Source organism: Lissotriton vulgaris, chromosome 3_1 (genome assembly GCF_964263255.1).
Source record: "Lissotriton vulgaris chromosome 3_1, aLisVul1.2, whole genome shotgun sequence".
In the NCBI taxonomy this organism is placed as follows: domain Eukaryota; kingdom Metazoa; phylum Chordata; class Amphibia; order Caudata; family Salamandridae; genus Lissotriton; species Lissotriton vulgaris.
Genome location: NC_141689.1, coordinates 672,021,241 through 672,041,395, shown reverse-complemented (window position 1 = coordinate 672,041,395; position 20,155 = coordinate 672,021,241). Strand labels below are relative to the sequence as shown.

General features: G+C 46.6%; 1 protein-coding gene across 1 annotated transcript in view; it reads left to right on the top strand.

Annotated features, from left to right (window-relative positions):
• Window positions 1-20,155, top strand: part of LOC147726908 (uncharacterized) — a 456,046-nt gene that overhangs the window by 276,122 nt on the left and 159,769 nt on the right. The window contains exon 8 of the mRNA XM_086963536.1: window positions 18,672-18,829. Coding sequence (XP_086819662.1) covers window positions 18,672-18,829 — 158 coding nt within the window. The remainder of the gene's footprint in view (window positions 1-18,671; window positions 18,830-20,155) is intronic.

Below are 20,155 nucleotides of genomic sequence, written 5' to 3'. Positions count from 1 at the left end.
GACACCTACCCCAGGGAACCATGGAACCTCAGGATTCACACCTCTTTTGGCTGAACGCCTTCATGGTACTGGGTTGCTTGTGTTGTGGGGTATGCCCAAGTAACTTTGCCCCTGCAAGTGGGTCCTCTACCTGGAGCTGTGGTCTCTTGTTACTTTGAATGGTGCTGCCTGCCACACAGAAGATTAGCGATTTTCAGTTGTTTCCCCTCAATCTCTACTATCACTTGGCCTGTTGTCCTTGCACCTGTCCCAATACTCAGGCTCCTACTAGAACGTTCAAGCGGGCCCGTGCTGCCGATCGGGCAGCAGTGATAGGGCACCTCCAGTCTGGGTCACAACATGCAGCTGCGCATGCCCAGGTTCAGACAACCATGCCTGAACAATGTGGGGACCCTCTGGTTCCCCCACGGGGCCCGCCACAGTTAAAGAAAAACTGGACGTGGTCCTAGCAGCCATTAAAAATCCTGGGCGTCTCTTGAACACAAAATCGACATGGTGGCAGCAGACCATACCTTGTTGAGAGGTGATCACCTCAAGTGGAACGAAAGGGTTCGCACGGCGGAGCAGACAGTGTTGTTGCTTCAAACACAGGTGCAAGGGATACAGTCACAGGTGCAGACACACAGAGCCAGGTTTGGAACTTAATAGATAGAGCAGAAGATGCTGAGGAGCGCTTGTGCAGGTAAAACATACTAATAGTGGGAATCCCTGATGGTCAGTGGGACAAGATACAGTGGCTTAACTTGAGACATGGCTCAGAAGCTTTATTTCCACCTCTACCCTCACTGCCTTCTTCTCAATCAAACTTGCATATCAAGTGATGGTGCCTCGCCCCGCCACTGCCCCACTGGTCCCCCCTAGACCACTAGTGGCTCACCTACTTCACTACAGGGATCGGGACCTTCTAAAATGTGAAGGCCGGAAACAAGATGTCTTGGCACTAGATAACACAATGCTGCTAATTTTTCCAGACTGTACGCTAACTGTTTAACACCAGAGTCACATGCGTACATTGCATACTTTAAACTTTAAATACTCACACCTGATTCCGGCTCACCACCTCTGGGACCAAGTGGACAGACACATGTTTTCACTGGCCCTAAGGATGCATGGGAATGCCCGGAGTGCCGCAGCGGAGTAGAGCTCTCCTTTACACAGGAGTTCCCCAACAGTGCACGACCATCAGGTAGCAACAAGCAGCGGTGTAAGGAATGCCATACACGGAGTTCTTCTCAAAAACCTCACCCCGATCTGGAACAATTGATGCAAGAGAGAAGAAATGCGTTGTGGGCTGCTGCGGCCTTCCGATACCCCATTTCTGAATCAGATACTGAAGAAATGGATTCCAAGTCTACCAGGAAGAGGGCTCTATGTCCTCCATACCCCTTCCACCGGGTCTTAGCATGCCACTCACTGTGACCCAAAAAACAGCAGATGATGTCCTGTGAGTGTTGCTACATTCATAATCTGACTACATGCGATGTGTATGTATATCACTCTCCTTTTTCGCCACCATCCAGAGGACAGCCCCCCCTTCAAATAGAGCCTGTGCCTGCTTTGAGCTGGTACCTTACTGTATCCTTGACACTGCATGCATACCTAACAAAGGGGGGTATCTAGTAGGAGATGGGGTAACATGAGTCTCACCTTACAAAGGTAGACTGCAGAAACAGTGGAGGGGAGATGTCTACTTCACTAATTACTTCACTTATGCCAGGGGGTTGATGATGTGGATCGAGGCCGGAGTCCCATTGGTAGCGGGTGACACTATTTTAGATCCCTAATGTCCCTATGTGTTTGCAGAGAGCTGTTTAGAGAGCCGGCCATTGTTTCCTTGCTCGCGTATATGCACCCAACACCAAACAGGTGCCCTTCGTACAAAAATTATCTGGTGTGTTGGTGTGCTGGAGCCCGCTCCCAAGGGTGTTGAGGGTGACTTTAATAGTGTAATATAGATCTAGACAGATCCTTCACACCCTTCGTTGCACTCACCACCACCCCCAATGCAAAAATCTTACAAATTGGCTACAAAAATGGCAGCTAATTGAAGTCTGACAAAGTCGTAAAAATCACAAAAAGGTTTGCTCATTCTGCAGAACACTTAGAAAGAGGAACATGCATCTCAGGACTGTTTTGTGCAGGAAGGTATCTCTTTCTGCACAAAAACTATCCTACATGCAATGGAGGCACTATGGTGTAAGGATGCCTGTGTTGGTGCTAGGCTGCCAAAAGGGCACCAGTGCAGGGAAAAAGACAGGGATGCACCATATTGTCTTAAACACAGCACTTTTCTGCCCTTTCCCTGTCAAGCAGTGCAGTATCTTGCTGCTCTGCACTGTGTGACAAAACTCATAAATCAACCCTGAGTCTTTTATGGAACCTGTGGTACTTCCCTATCTAATGCCCGACCAGCATTTGGAGCTCCCAGCCCAGACGGGCTTCTGTCTCAATTCTATAAAACCTACACTCCACTTCTGGCATCAAAACTGAAAACACTATATGACATAGCTATGGATGCCTCACGCTTTTCACCCTGAATGTGCAAAGCCCTCTTAATATCACTGCCTAAACCAGGCAGGGACCAAGGATGTGGCCTCCTATAGGCCTTTGGCACTCCTTGATATGGATTATAAAGTTCTAGCTAAGATACTGGCTGACAGGTTGCCCCCTGCTGGTGCCGCAGCTGGTGCACCCGGACCAGAAAGGATCTGTACCGGCCAAAAACACCTCCTTGAACCTGGGTCAGTTTCTCCTGGCCCTCGAATACCCCCCGCAAACTGTCCACACTCTGAATGTTTGGTACTTGACCTAGAAAAGGCATTTGACTCCCTGGAACTTGGACCAATCCAACAGCCAGGGTCAAAACGGGGCACCTCATATCTGGTCCAATACTGATCTACAGGGGCACCTGGCAGGGCTGCCCATTATCCCCGCTGTTATTCTCGCTAGCAATAGAACCGCTGGCCCACATCCTCAGATGGGGGCACCTGATGGGGGAATTCGCCGAGTTCTCAGAGCGATGGCCGACACTAGGTGTCACTATATGCTGACAATATGTTTTTATATCTCAGGAACATCCTGGACATCCCAGTCACCACTGCGGACATGCTAGACAGATTTGCATTGAAAATATAACATAACGTGTATTTGTAAAGCACACATTCACCCAGAAGGGTATTATCGCGTTGAATAAAAGTTGTTAATTGTTACCCAACTCAATAGTACTCATTTTATCAACCTCAGATGGATGAAAGGCTGAGTGGACCCACCAGGATTTGAACCTGTGACCATGAGGTCAATCACAGGCCCCTACAGTGGACACATCAGTCCACTAAGTCACCAGACCCAGCTTGATCTCCGGTCTCAAGGTCAACTGGTGCTAGTCTTGCTTTTTCACCATTGTGGCCACCACACCTGACCCATCTCTTCAAATACATGGAATCTACATGCTGTGGCAATCTGTCATGTTCTCTCATCTATGAATTTGCATATATCATACCCCAGCTGACCTATTTGATGGTACCTTAGTTAGAGGTTTCACCGCCCTGGGGTCACAAATGGCGTTCTGACAAACTCTGCCACTTTCAGTAGCAGGCCGCATAGCGCTCAGCAAAATCGTCATTTCTATATTATTTCTCCAACTTCCCGCTGTATGTCACAAACTTGTTTTTTCCTTCCCTGGAACAAACCACGGTAGACTTTATTTGGCCTACCTCGCACCGCAGGGTGGCACTAGCTAAACTCTATCTCGCACCCGGGGCGTGGTGGAGCCGGAAACCAAAATGGCCACTTGACTCCGAAGCTCCGGAGTCGCCCACCACGTTAAAACCACTGGCTGTCTCCCCAGCCGCTGCCTCAGGCTACAGAACACGGCAGGAGACACTGCAGGAGAGCGGCTTCATAATGAGCTGCTTGCAAGCCTGATTTCCAGAGGAAACATGGAGCTGTGGCCTGCCCACTCTCTGGCCTGACATGGCCCTCTGTGGCCCCAAGATGACAGGGCTCCCGGGTGAGCCTGAGGGCGGGGCCGGGAGATTGCGGAGTGACAGCGTACGCCCCCCCTGATGCTGAGGCTGCTGCTGATCGAGACGCCAGCCTACCTGATGGAGAGCAGCATCGTCGTTTCGGTCCCTGAGGATATCGGGACACAGAAGTGAGTGCGCGAGGTGGAGGGGCACCAATAATCGGAACAACCGAGCACTCCACTAGGCTGACAGAGAATCCGTGCAGCATGCCAGCAACTTTCAAACAGCGTTGAGTCTCCTGGATCCCCAGCATGACTCAGCGCTGATTGCATCTCAATAATGTTGCACACTGTACATGCCACTGTGCCACACATGCAGGATGCCCCCCCTTCCAAACTGTCGCTCATCGGGCACAGCGGCTTCTCTCTCGCTGAGCTGCTGATTAGTATGCACACATGCAAGGCTTCTACAAACGTGCACAACCAGTCACATATTCATGGCTACAGGGAGCTGAGATCATAGTTAAAGGCTACTGCAACTAAATAATAAGAGCAAGCCATAAGACCTGCTAGAGACTCAGACACCCTAAGTCAAACGTGGTCCCAGGGGGTGCTCTAAACGATGGGTTGAGGGATCCGAAGAAGCGCCAACTAACCCTCGACACTGCGAAGACTCCTAGACGCGATGAGGCGGAGGGCCCACCAGGGGCTTAGGCCCCTCCACTGGATGGCACAGCCGCCATTATGGTGGAGTTACGGGCTGGCTTCCAAGCCATTGACATGCGCCTAGAGGCCCCCCCACCACCTGCCTGGATGACATTCATAGGCGCCTTGAAAATCACAAACCTGCATCGGAGAGGTCGAACAACGGGTGTCAGCCTTGGAAGATTCGCAACCCCCATCCAAAAGAGGTTGGAGAGAACTGAACAGTTGATGAAGGCAGTGGCCGACAAGGCTGAAGATTTGGAGACGCACTCGCACCGCAATAACTTCCGCATTGCTGGCATGGCTGAATCTTCGAATACTGGTCCCATAGCTAAGTTTGTTGAAACGGTCCTGACAGATGTCTTTGGCAGGGAGGCCTTTTCCAATACGTTAGCAGTAGAGAGAGCGCATCGTGCATTAGGACAACACCCGATGCCAGGAGCACGCCGAGATTAATAGTAGCGAGACTCCTCAACTATCAGGATCGAGATGCGGCGTTGCGACTGTCTTGAGAGAGGTACTCGCTCTCATATCACGGGACAGATCTGGCACTCTTCCCGGACTTCCCACCAATGTTGCAAGAAGCACTGCGCAAGTATGTGGACATCAAACACATCTTGCAGAGGGCAAATGTCAAGTATGCTATGCTCTACCCAGTGCAACTTCGCATTCAGATGAACAGCAAATCCCCGAATTTTCGATACCCCTGACGATGCCGTGAAGTTCTGGAAGCATCATTAGAACGTGAAGAAAAGCCAAGTGCACGGAGAAGAAGAGGAGTTGAGGTCGTAATAACGATTAGTAGCCCATGGACAAAAACTGTGCCTAGCCAAAGTAGTCGAGGCAATAGATAAAAGACAGGCTTCCATGAGCTATAAATATGAAACAATTACTGAATGGTGGTGAACTTTGCTATCAGCGCAACTGATGTATAGAATTCATTTATCATATTTTACTTTAAATGACGGCTTTTTGGAGTGATGCCTACCCCCCTTGGAAGGTCTTTGCTCTTGTTTAATGTTCACAGGGATATTAATGGGATTCACCAGGTGCATTTTTGTATGTATCCGATGTGGGTGGGGGGTTGTTGGAAATGTCTTCTTAGAACCTTTTGTTCTATTTAGATTACAATACAGAGTAGGGCTTCTATGGTTGAATAGCTACACGTACGTCATGCAATCGCAATGTAACACAACACAAAACACCCTGAACCCATGCCCACCCATCCATGCAGTGTAAAGGTTTGCGTTCAAAGTGTTTGTCCTGGAATATTAGAAGCTTCTCCAACCCCATAAAAGGACGCCAAGTTTTAGGTTACATGGCTTGACATGCCTTCCAGATGGCTTTCTTACAAGAGACAAACTATGCACCACTTCAGACACATTGATTTGCATCGACCTGGGGCACTAACCGTTTCTTCACAAACTACAGCACATACTCCTGGGGCGTATGCATTTTAATACACTGATCACTCCCTTTTCAGGTGAACGAAATAGTGGTGGAGGAAGAAGGCAGATACATCCTGGTGGTGGGGGTGCTAGACAACAAACCGCTTTTGCTGATCAATATTTACACCCCGAATGTAGATTCCACAGATTTCTTCTCCAAAGTCGCCACACACAACTAGATGCCAAAAATATACTAAAGGGGGAGACTTCAATCTAACCCTCGATCTCAAATTGGACACAACAGGGTGGGACACATCACTAAATCGCACGCTGTGCAAGGTCTCGCTTCATTGTTACGTACCTCACTGATAGCAGATCCCTGGAGGGCTCACCACACCACTGGGCACAACTACTCCTTCTACTCAGCCCCACATGGTTCATGGTTACGAATAGACCATTGGTACGTTACTCCCCAACTTTTACTGGCAGCCCAAGCTGTTGAGTACTTGCCCCGCACATTGCCAGACCACTCCCCTATCCTCCTGGAATTGCCTACTATCTTGCAGCCACACTCCTTCTGGAGATTCCCGGCTGAGGCCTTACTAGATTTGATTTTTCACAGTGAGGTTGAGGAGGCCACCTGGGAATACTTTCAACTAAATGAAGGCATGGTGGAGCTGAAGTCCACACTGTGGGACACTTTTAAAGCTTATATTAGAGTGGTATGCGTATCCAAGCATGCAGGAGTTTTGTGTTCAATACAGAGAGAACTAGAAGTGGTGGAGGTAAAACTTAGAGATATGAACACAGCCACACGAGCGACTGATTCCCCCTCATCACTGCATGATTGAGCAGCACTGTTGACAGAATTCACAGACCTCACGGCACTCGAAGTGAAATATCTTGGTAAATATGCTAGGGCTTGAGCATACGGCGAAGGTCAGAGGCCCGGTAGAATCCTCTCTAGACTACTCCTCCTGCAGCGCCAATCAGCATACATCACGCAGCTAGATGCTGAAAACGATGTAATATTGCTGAAAGGAATGAAATCACTGCTGCTTTCCTATCTTATTATACCAAACTATATACAAGGTGCAACCCCCCCCCCCCACTGGGGCAGGCCCTCACAGACTACTTAGAAGAAGTGGCCATGGTGTAGATAGATGAAGGACAGCGCAAATTCCTAGCCACCCATATTGATGAGGATGAAATTAAACAAACCCATTGACAACCTCGCATGCAACCGAGCCCCTGGTTCGGATGGCCTAACAGGTGAATTTCGCAAAGCCTACAAAAACATACTGGCCCCAACTTGATAGAAGTATACGATGAAGCCCTACAGGTGGGATCTCTCTCTCCAACAACGCGAGAAGCCATAATCACACTCCTACTCAAACATGGCAACAAAAAAAAACGAAGTTACACATCATATAGGACATTGTCCCTTCTGAATCAAGATTACAAAATCCTGGCCAAAATCTTAGCCACCCGCCTCTCTCTATCATTTGGCAAGATTATATGCTCCTTTCAAGCAAGCAGGATTCATCCCCAGCTGCTCCACTATGGTAAATTTGTGTGCTCTATTTGCAGTCATCAATCAGATAGACTCTGCTCTCCCCGCGGCAGCTACCTTTTTTATATACGATGTCACAGAAAATGGGGGTCCAGTTGTCGTTTCCAGCCTAATTAGACTTCTTTATGTTGCCCCTACCACTCGCCTCAAGCTGAATGGTGAGTTAACCCCCCACTTCCCTCTCACGCGAGACACTAGACAGGGCTGCCCCTTTTCGCGTTTGCTAAATATTATAGCCATGGATCCATTAGAGCGGCACAATGCAGGAAAGGCATGTCCATCACGGTCTGAGGCTCCACAGAGGTCCACTAGAGGCCTCATTTTATGATGATGATGTGATGTTATTTGTATGGGACCTAAGTACGAACCTATCACCACTACTATGAGAGGTGGTACGATTTAGAGTCTACTCCGGTCTCACCATCAACTGGACTAATCAGAAGTATTCCCGCTGACTCTGGACACTATTCAAGTTCACATTGACTTCCCATTGCGGTGGCGAACTGGCCCGCCAAAATATCTGGGCATTGTTCAGGACTGTAACGTGTTCGAGGTGATCCACCTTAAACAGGGGCCAGCAATAGACAATCTTACCACGCAAGTTGAGCGATGGGTCAAGCACCCCTTTTATATTGCTGGCAGGATCACCATCATGAAAATGGTTCTCCTCCCATGTTTTTATACCTTTTTTTAAATATTCCCATCGCACTCACCACAAACGTCTTTGACATGCTGCGGGCTTTGCATATCTGACTTATATGGGCGGGAAAGCAACCGCATATCGGGTGGAATAATCTAATCATGCCATATCACCGGGGAGGGTTTGGGGGTCCCAGATTTATATTTATATTATTTGATCGCAAAAATTCACTTTACATACTATTGGTTTTACATGGATGCCCGTCTTCAATATCTGAAGCCAGAATGCTCTCAGGTATACCCAAACTCGCTGTCAGATATCCTACCACAGGGACTACCACAGAATCCTGCTGAGATTCAGACATTCTCTACCGCTTATTGGCCAAGCTACGACGATACCTGCAGGCACTATTCTTATATTCCCGGCACATACCATTAGCTGACAATCCTTGGTTACTCCCCCACAACAGAAGCTCTCACTAAACACACCCTAGCCCGATACGGACTATGCATCGTGGGTGACCTTTTCAAAGATTCACAATTACGTACCATAGAGGATCTCACCTCGAGTAGAGATGCAACATACATGGATAGATTCCTCCTACACAGGATACGATGCTCCTTAAAAGGGGCGGTCCCAACTGCATCATCGGAACCTCCATATTTCCCACCACTTACATTGGCCATCAGAGCATCAGATGAGGCTCTTTTGGCATTATGTCTCTACCACTCACCCCTGGCTCTTCGCCCGGCGAGAGGCGCTAAAGCAAGCCTGGGAACAGGAATTAGGCCTCCCATTGACAGACCAGGTGTGGACTTACTGTTGCGGACAAACATGTTACGTATCAAATAACCACCGTCATAAACTATTACATTTTAAATATCTGCATAGTGCATGCATCATACCATCCCTTTTGGCCAAAATGGACTCCAGCATACCAAACACACATGCACTAGATGCACTGCAGATCAATCAGGTTTCTTGCACCTATCTTGGAATTGCAGACCCATACTGGCGTATTGGGATAGGTCATCCGACAATTGTCTCTGATTATTAAACATACACTGCAACCTACGCCACTGATGGCCCTGCTGGGGTATGTTAAGCCCTCAAAGAAGGGAGTCCAATGGTTTACTGCGATTGTCCTACGTATGGCAAAACAGCAGGTCTCCCTGCTTTGAAGTAGTGTGCAGACCCCAACTGTGAAGGCTTGGATCAGTGACTTGATATACTGCGACACCACAAGTGAAATATATGCCACAATTCAACCGCCGGCTGCACGCCCGAAAGACATCTAGCAACCACTAACGGCCTACTTGCAGGTGCATCCCCTTGAGAATGATTGAAATTTCTGTACAGATTTTAACTTATGGTATTATCCCCATGGAACGGGAGTGGAATGTACAAATACATGTTGCCCCCTGGTATTACTAGTTAAACTATTGGTTGGGAGGGTGGGAGATACATGGACGCAATATGAGGACTGCTCCAGGCTGGCAAAGAGATCCCATTCCAACACTTTTGCAATGGCTTTTACAGATGCAAAGAGTTTACATGCAACAAGAGTGGGTTCTACTACTAAAAGTAGCCAGGATATGCAAAAATTGAGAATCATGGAAACGTTTGGGGAGCATATGTAAATGTACAGGAATTTATATAGCGCAAATCACCGAGCGATTTCTAAGCGCTTGCTTAGGGAACCCGTCCTGGAATTCCCCAGTGAGATAACCCCGGCAGGGTATCCGCAAGGTGAAAGCCAGGCATCCCGCTGCGAGGGGCCGTTGTGGAGATCAAGCAAGCTATTGCCCAGAGTCACAGAGTGTGAACCCGTGAATCGAGTAGGCACCAGAGCGAGAATTGTCGAGTCCATGGACATTTTTTTAGTACTCAAGACCCCGCCGAGCCGGGAATTGAACCCTGGTCCCAGGCTGACCTCTGCTTCCAGGTCTGCCTCCTCTAACCAGTGAGCCACACTTCTCCACGTTCATAATATGTTTGGGAACGTTAGAGATGATTTGAGTAACTGTAACAGCTGAATGTTATTCTTTTTATTTCACTGGCACTTTATATACAATTTTGTCATGAGAGTGGGATTTAAGTGGAAAGATCTGAGATGTAGAAAGGGGGGACGGAGGGATAATTGTTATTACTGTTTATTTATAAGGGGGAATGTATTGTTTAATATTGAATTCTCTATGTTTGGATATGGCAATGATGAAATTGCAATTTACATGAAATATAAACTGTAATCTGTGCTGTGCAAGGGTGCAAAAATAAAATAATGAAATGCAAATGTAAATTGATACTTGTATAGCGCACTACTCACCCACAAGGGTCCCAAGGCACTTTTACGAATACCACTGTGGAACCCATCCTGGCTTTCCCTGTGAGGCGTCCACTCCTGGGCACCCCCAAGGTGGAGGCCAGGCATCCTTAGTGTTGTGGGGGCCGTTGTGGAGATTAAGCAAGCTATTGCCCAGAGCTGTAGAGTGGGACTCCATGATTGGAATAGGCACCGAGGCAAGAAATATCAGGTCTGTGAAATTTTGAGCCCAAGACCCGCCGAGGCGGGGAATTGAACCCTGGTCCCGGGCCAGACCTCTGCATCAGGGTCTGCTGCTCTAACCATTGAGCCACACTTCCCCACAATAGATATAAAAATAAAAAGGTTGTAACGTGTAGTTGAGGTGATGAATCGATTCTGAAGAGCTGCAAGGGTACAATGCGAAAGTGTTGCCGTGGCTGCGGACAACAAGAGATGGGAGGGCCTGCACCATGGATGCGTTGCACAGTGGCTGTTCCGAAGGTGGTGCAAGCCGTGGCAGCAGTGTGACGCTTTGTGGCGGGTCCAATTTAGGCAGCAACAGAGATGCCTCTGTTCTGCTCAGGATTGCACTGCGCAGCAGAGGAGATGCCTTGGTTCCGCTGAATCCACAGAAGCTGGAAAAGCACCTTAAGTCCACTTCCAAGGGTCCAGGATTGGGGTGACACCACTTGGCAGGGTAGCTTACAGATGGCAGAGTGCAGATACAGCTGAAAGGTGTTTGGAAGCCTGTTATATCCCTGAGGCTTCAGATCAGGAGGCCAGCCAACTATCCCTTGGAGTCACTCTGGGTTCTTGGTTCAAAATATGCAGGTCCAGTCCTTCTCACCTAGGCAAGACTGCAGCAGACAGCAGGTCAGCACTGCGGGGCATCAGTTCCTTCAGAGCAGCAGTCCGACAGATTGGTAGTCCTTTCAGCAGCACATCATTCCTTCTTCCTCGCAGAGTACCTACTGATCCATAAGTGTATTGAAATGGTGATGCCTGAGGTCCTTCTTTTATAAAACTGGTCCGAGACACTAAAGAAGCTAATATTGAACTATTGGTTGAAAGATGTGAGAATGTCTTGAAGCCACCAAACAACCGACTGAATGTCAACGAGTTAACGGAGCACTACTTAACCTCAATAGGAAATATCGTCAATGACACCATGCCACAGACACTGAAAAGAGTATCAGAAAAACCAAAAAATCCCTGGTTCAGTGAGTCACTGAATGAGGACAGGCGCAAACTGAGAATGGTCGAAAGGAAATGGAGGCAACACCCCTCCTCTCCCGAGCTGATAGCCCTAAGGAATACCAGAAGGCAATATAACAAGAAGATAATTAAATCCAAAAAAGATTTTATAAAAGCTGAACTCGACAATGCCTCAAACAGACCTCGGAAACTCTTTTAGATTTTAAAACAACAGTCGAATAAACTAGCCAAAACAGTTCACGAGAACCCAAAAACTCCCTTAAGTTGTGAGGAATTCTCTACATTTTTCACGGAGAAAACGAAATTGCTTGAAGTGGAGCTCTCAACTGCCGCGATTAACATCTCGACCCCTACCGCACCTACAAAAGAGCCCAATGAGTCCATAGAGAGTCCCCAAACTAAAAATAAGGCCAATTGGGACACTTTTGAATGCTATGACCAAGAAAAGATCGCCAAAATGCTAAAGGAAATCAGACCGAATAACCACTATCAAGACCCTCTACCAGCAAAGTGCGTAAGAGAAATTAGCCACACCCTAGTCCCAATCTGGACTGAGATAATAAATGCCTCACTTACACAAGGGACCCTACCCGACTGCCTAAAAACTGGCCAGGTTGTGCCTATCATCAAAAAACCGACAGCGGATGCAACTGACCCGAACAACTATCGACCAGTGACCAATATACCTTTACTAGCCAAACTTATTGAGAAATGCGTACAATGCCAATTGAGTCAACACATCGCTAAGTTCTCACTACTAGATGATTGCCAATCTGGATTCAGAGCTGGGCATAGTACTGAAACTGCGATCCTGCATATCGTGGACGACGCCCTACAAGCGCTAGACAGAAATCAAGCATGCCTATTGATTCTTCTAGACCTGTCTTCTGCATTTGACACGGTAAATCATGAATTGCTGACGACCAGGCTACAAGAAAGGATGGGCTTGTCGGGAAATGTGCTGAAATGGTTTAAATCTTTCCTGCAGAATAGGACTCAACGTTTCCTGGTCAATCAAGCAACCTCTTCCCCTTGTCCTACTGCCGTCGGTGTCCCACAAGGTTCAACCTTATCCCCAGATCTATTCAACTTGTATGTTGAACCCCTCACGGAGATCCTTAGGGAATCACAGATACCCTATCACATGTATGCAGATGACACGCAAATATACATAAAGATCGCCTCCCTTGCTGACATTGACCTAATGAACAAGACACTAAAGAGAGCTCTACAGTGGTTAACTACGAACCACCTGAAACTAAATGCCCATAAAACTGAATTCCTGTTAATTTCACAGACGAAGAACCGTCCTGAGGTAAAGGAATTGACGAAACTGGTGACCGCGTTGGACTGCACCCCGACCCTAGTTAATTCAGCAAAATCACTGGGAATTACCCTAGATGAGAATCTGAACATGAAAGACCACATAAACTCAATGGCCAAGAGCGCCCGCTTCCATCTGAACTATTTAAGAAAACTGAAACCGTACATCTCAAAGGCGGACTTAAAACTGGCTGTACAATCCCTAGTTATTTCAAGGATCGAATACGGTTGCACCACGTTAGCGGGACTACCGAAAACATCCACAGCACCACTAAAAGCCTGTCTCAATGCAGCGGCAAGACTGATCACGGGATCGAGGAAATTCGATCACATATCTCCTCACCTGAAAACACTAAACTGGCTACCCTATGAGGCCAGAATCCAAATGAAGATGGCCTGTATTACCCACCGAGCAGTTCACTGCAACACGCCGAGATACCTGGCCAAGAAAATTAAGCTATCGGGAGGCAACAGACCAACTAGAAGCGTCAACGAACTGCTACTGAGGCCAGCCTTTTTCCGGAAGAAAAAGACTTACGACCGAGCGTTCTCAGGAGCCGCCCCCAGAGTCTGGAACTCAATACCTCCGAACATCAGGAAGATTCAAAATTTGATAACATTCAAACGCGAACTGAAGAACCACATGATGAGCAAATACCTCTCATAGAGTAGCGTACAGATTATTGATGAAAACATCTACACCAAAGAGAGAAGGCCTCAACCTAAACTTCCTGAAGATCTATTATCTGCCAATTGACTGATTTCACGTTTAAACCTTGGCCACACACTTTACTACTACCTCAAACGTATATGACCCGATATCGATAATCTCTCAGATAATACTATATACGCTCTACCTCATTATGTTTTATTGCCAGGATCCTGGTTACATGGCAACACTCTTTACTCCTTAATGCTATTTACACATGTTATTTGCACTGTTATACTATATAACCATACCTCACCCACCTCCTACTACTAACTGGATGGGCGAAAGAACTCTTACTTATAATCTCCCTTACAGATTATCCTAGCGTTTTATATGTCATATATATCTGTTGTTACAATTGCCTCCATAATGTCTGTAATCTACCCCTTACAACTTATCTCAGTGTCCTATACGTCATATATATATGTTGTTACAATTGCCTTCATAATGTCTGTAATTTATATCACATGTGAAGCGCTCTGATACCCACGGGTCTTGTCCGCGCTATACAAAACTCTATAAATAAATAAAAAATAAATTAAATGCCTTTGAAGTGCTCAGATGCCCTGCCTTCCCTGCCCTGGCTACAGACTAACTCCGGGGGGTATGCAAACGTTTGTGTGGAGACAGGGCACAGCCTATTCAGATGTAAGCTCCTCCCTCCCATCCTGTCAGTGATAGTCCATCCAGTCATGTATAGGATCCCACTGTGTGTGGCTGTCTAGTAATAATACACAAAACCCTACTGCCAACTGCAAACATTCATGTGGCCAAAGACAGGCTAAGGCAAGAAAAAGGCAACATTCTTAAAGTGTCATTTTTTTAAATCCAACTTTCACCACAAGTTAGGATTTTAAATTAGGATTCCAGAGATACCAAATCACGAACCAGTTATGTCTTCCCATTTGGAAATTACACCTATAAAATGTAATAAGGCAATGTTATCCTATGGGAGAGATAGGTCTTGCAGGAGTGACAAACGAATGTAAGAGTTTTTCACTATCAGGACATGTAATAAGATAAAAGTGCATGTCCAACTTTTTAAATACACTGTAGCCTGCCATTGGCGGGTGTCGAGAGTCTACCTTAGGGGTGACATATGTATTAAAAAGGAAGCTTTCAACCTGGCAAAAGGTTTATTTTAGCAGGTCGACATGGCAGGTTAAAACTGCACACACAGGGTCTGCAATGGCTGGGCTGAGACATGTATAAAGGCTATGTAAGTGGGTAGCACAATCAGTGCTGAAGGCCTACTGGTAGCATTTACTTTACAGGCCCTGGGCACATGTAGTGAACTTTACTAGGGACTCATAAATAAATTAAATGTGCCAGTTGGGTGCAAGCCAATGTTACCATGTTTTGAAGAGAACACAAGCACTTTTGCACTGATTAGCAGTGGTAAAGTGAGCAGAGTCTTAAGGCCTGCAAAAACGAAGTCAGCAAAAAAAAGAGGTCTGAAGGCAAAAATCAGGGCGAAGCCACGGTAAGGATTCCAGGTCTAACAGAGAGAATTTGGGTTGTCTGTTGATTGGGGTGTGAACATTGGTCAAGCAGAAACCACAATCTTTGTCTCAGTAAGGCACAAGCAAACCCCAGATTATCTTGTGCTGCCCCCTTGTAGCTTGGTACAGAGCAGTCAGGCTTAACTTAGAGGCGATGTATAAAGTATTTGTGCAAAGCTTCAAACAGTAAAACAGTGAAAACACTGAGCTGAATTTATTAAATAAAACAAGACCAAAATAACAAAAATCTAATCAGTAGAAGTGGAGTTATGAATTTTTAAAGATTAAAGTGAAAAATAGCGCCTTAAGGCACAAAGCGCCAACCGTGGCTGCCTGGTCACGCTGGACTGGGTCAAATTCAAAAGTTCAGGCCAACTGTGATGGAACGCAGGTCGCATAAAGTCCCAGGTTAGTCTTGCTGAAGGATTACCTTTTCAAGTTTTGTTTTAAGAGTCCCATTCGCATTAAAGAGGATCGCGAGGAGCAAGGAGAGCACCAGAGGAGGCTGTCAGTGTGGCACAACTAGGAGGCTGATCATCATTGATGGGCAGGCTGGAGCTCTGCGTTGTCGGTCTCCTGCGATTGGTCAATCCTGCAGTGCAAAGAAATGGGCAGGCTGTGCCACGCGCTGATTTTTGGTGCAAGCGGCTTGGTGTCGATGTGAACAGGCGCAGTCACAAAGAGCCCAAAAGCTTGATTGACACCCATGAGCCACATCAAGGGTCCCTAACCTGAGACGCACCATTTGGAGGGTCAGGAACCTGCTGCAGATGGGTCCAGGACTGTTTCTGGATGTTGGGGAGCCTTTATGTCCCTTGAGTTCAGATAAGGAGGCCAGCAGGCTAGCCCTTGGAGTCACTCTGGGGTCCTGGGTTCAAGTTGAGGTTGCAGGTCCAATTCTTCAACCCCAAGCAAGATGGCAACAGGAAGCAAGTCCAGCAGAGTGGCAGCCCGTTCAGCAGCACAGCAGTCCTCCTTCCTGGTAGAGTATTCACAGGTCCATAAGTATACTGAAGAGTTGGTGTTTGTGGTCCTCTTTTTATACCCTGGTACCCTGGTTCAGGAAGGCAGGAGAAGCTTTTAGAAAGTGGTTTTGAAGTGCCTAGAATTCTCTGCCTCCCCTGCCCTAACTTCAAGCTGGCTGCAGTAACAATGTGGATTTGTTAGGCCCTTTGTTAGAAGGCAGAGCACAGGCCTTTCTGTTGTAAGAGGGGCATTGCTCATCAACTTCTGCCACATCCTTCCAGCAGATGCCACATTCACTCACACTTAATCCCTCTATTGTGTGACTGTCTGGGAGGAATTAACACAGTGTAACTGTCAGTTGCACCCAGCCATGTGATCCAAGACAGGCCTCAGGCACCAAGGGCTACGGACAGAAAAATGCCAACTTTCTAAAAGTGCAATTTTTTTAATTGTAATCAAGAGCTCGACTTTATCATTAAATTGGGGTCTTCACCACAATTCCAAAGACACCAACACGACATAGCCATCTGCACCCAATTGGAAATTTACCACTTACTAAATGTAATAAGGAATTCCCAATGTTTCACAGTAGTGTAAAACCAATTTAGGAGTTCTTCACTACCAGGACATGTAAAACTTACATTTCCAATTTTTTAATTACTCAGCACCATGCTACCCAGGGCCTGCCTTAGGAGTGACTTTTATGTAATAACAAGGGAGTTTAAGGCTTGGCAAAGAGATTTGAATGCCAAGCCGACATAGCAGTTTAAAACTGCATTCAGGCTGCAGTGGCAGGAATAGGACATGTTTGTAGAGGCTACCTAACTGGATGGCAAAATAAGTGTTGCAGGCCCACTGGTAGCATATAAATTATAAGCCCTGGGTATCTGGTATACCACTCGACAAGTGAATTACAAATAAGTTAAATGAGTCAATTTGGTATACGCCATTTAACCATGTTTACGGGGAGTGAACACTAGAACTTTAGAACTGGTTAGCAGTTGTGAAGTGTGCAGTGTCTAAGGCCAAAAAAAGAAGTCCAGCTATAATAGAAAAGGTGAGGGAAAGGTTTGGGGCAAGAACCTAAGGCTAACAGGTCGTAAAAAAGTAAAGACAGAACTGGGTGTTTCACCAACCAAATACATTTTTCATGAATGAGAAAGCACTTCATAATTCTAGACACCATTGAAAGCTTGAAAGTTATATTATACCATTTGTGTTTACATTTTTGTTTAGGAAACAGCAAAGCAAATAAAAGTCTGCACCAAAAGTTACTATTGTTCAAACAAATGTAAAGACTGCAAATGGAATTTTACAATGACTGAGTTGTTTCTTAGCATTATACGTGAAAGAATTTCACATATTATACAACAACTGTTCTTTATGAAACTCATAATTGTATGCAGTCAGTGATATTGAGGTGCTCCTATATTTATATATTTTGTATTAAATAATTAATTTTATTTGTAATTATCTATATCTGTTTCCACCTCCATTATTTATGTTTAATGCTATTTATTAAACATTATAACTTCATAGAGGTTATTTTGTCAAAGGTGTTTTTATTGAATTTTTACAGCATACAATCTGAGATAGTACCATCACAGCATCACTCGAAGGGGAGCAATATCATTCCACAAAGTTAAAATTGTTGAACAAGGTGCTTTGCCCAGTATTAATCAAACTCCGTCTTCTAGGGGTGGGTCAAATGCAGGATATAGTTTCTGAAAGTAATGGAGCTTGGGGCGGGATCTATAAAGCACGGAAGTGGGCAAGCAGATCTGCAGACGTTTCATCTGTTCTCTGTGACAGTAACTTTCCTACGTACTCCAGCCGGAAGGTGTTACACGACGTGAGTGAAAATCATATACCAACATTCCCCAACGTGGGGTACCGAAATAAAAACACAAAATAACCAGGCCCCTCATCTGCTAGTATTCAGTCAAATTAGTGGGAAAAGTGCTAATTGTTTTATTACATATGTGCTGTTGAGCTGTGCAGCTGTTAATTGCCCTTCCTCTCAATACGCATCCTCACCTTAGGTTTTGTCTGATAATTGAGGGGCGGCAATTAACAGCAGATACTGACCTATCCACAGAGCAATAATGCATAATAAATATTTAATTATTTATTTGGCTATGTATTAAATTATTTCTTATTTTGAATACAAATGGAGCCAAAGCAAACTAATTTAATATCTACTGATCACAATCAGAACTCATATAATTTTGGGATCTGTCATATATTCTCTATTTATTCACACCACTCCTTCATGTATTTGTACAGTTGCTGAATGCACATAAATTGCAGCAAGTATTTTAATTACATACTCGATTAATTTTCCATACTACTAATGACATAATGAGCTTCTTTTTTTTCAGGATGAGGGAAAGTGTCGACCTCTGGAGGTGATGAAGCTGGAGGGCTCAGAAATTGGAATTGATGCCACTCTGGGCAAGCCATTTGTGTTTAGATGTGTGCCACAGTCTGGAAGCAGGATGTTCTACTTTTATGCCACTTCAAATCAAGAGATGAAGAGGTTAAGCCTTCTTATTAATGTTTTACTGCAATGTTCCTCCTCTTTGGATTAGCTGTTTCCCACATAGACAAAATCCGCTTTGTGATCTAAATAATTCGTTATTTTCTATAAGCATCACATCTGTCACTGGGTGTCCAATAATGTTTGATTTCCTGCAATTTGATTTTGAGTAGTACTGATTATAGTGGCCTGTTTACCTGCCTTAACCATTGCATGGTTGTTAATTGGACCAAATTGTCTCTCCTATTTGGACTTAATTGTTAATAGGAATAGGCCTAACAAACGCCAGCCCTCTAGGCATGCACAGGATCCTCATTTGTATTAAAAGGGCATAAAGGGAATATGTCAGTGGTATTTGAACCATCATCCCTTACACATGTGTGATACTTTAAAAAGCATACGGAGGGGGGGGCGTGGCTAGCCAAGCAGCGAGATGGCCGCTCTCTGAGTGAGCTCCGCCGGCTACACTAATTGATCCTCCATTTATCCTGTTCCTGGTGCCTACAGACCCCCTTTTTCCCCGGGTCCGACTCAGAACACCCAGGTGATCCTTCGTCCTGAGTTTGGGGCGCGGAGGCGACACCACTTCGGAGCGGCGACGACCCGAACATTCACCGACCTGCGCGCCCGCTCTGCCCCTCGCCGGAAGTGCCTCTTTCTGGGCGGCGCGAGGCACTGTGGACCGCGGCTGCGGAGGTCTCCGCTGATCTGGCGGACTTTGCGGAGGAACGTCGCCTGCCGGGGTGCTGCCGCATAAATCAAACCGGGAAGCCCCGATTGCGGCCGAGGAGGAAATGAGCGGGTGAGAAGCTGCGGAGGCCGGCGCAGCCTAGCGACACTGACTGGGACGCCGCGAGGAGATCCGACGTCTAACCAGGTAGCGCTGGATTGTGGGGAGCCCCGGTGGCGGTCCGGGGGGTCGCGCCAACACTGCCTATGTAATGTAATGTAATTTGACTTATATAGCGCACAAATCACCCGAAGGTCTCAGGGCGCTTGCTTAGGGAACCCGTCCTGGTATTCCCTTGTGAGATACCCCCGGCAGGGTATCATCCACAAGGTGAAAGCCAGGCATCCCGCCGCGAGGGGCCGTAGTGGAGATTAAGCAAGCTATTGCCCAGAGTCGCAGAGTGTGACCCCGTGAGTTGAGTAGGCACCGGCGCGAGAATTAACGAGTCCGTGGAATTTTGAGCCCGAGACCCTGCCGCGTCGGGAATCGAACCCTGGTCCACGGCCGCTCTCAGCCTCCGGGTCTGCCGCCTCTAACCACTGAGCCACACTTCTCCACCTCCGCCTACATTGCTGCGGGGGCCGGAGAGGGTGTGA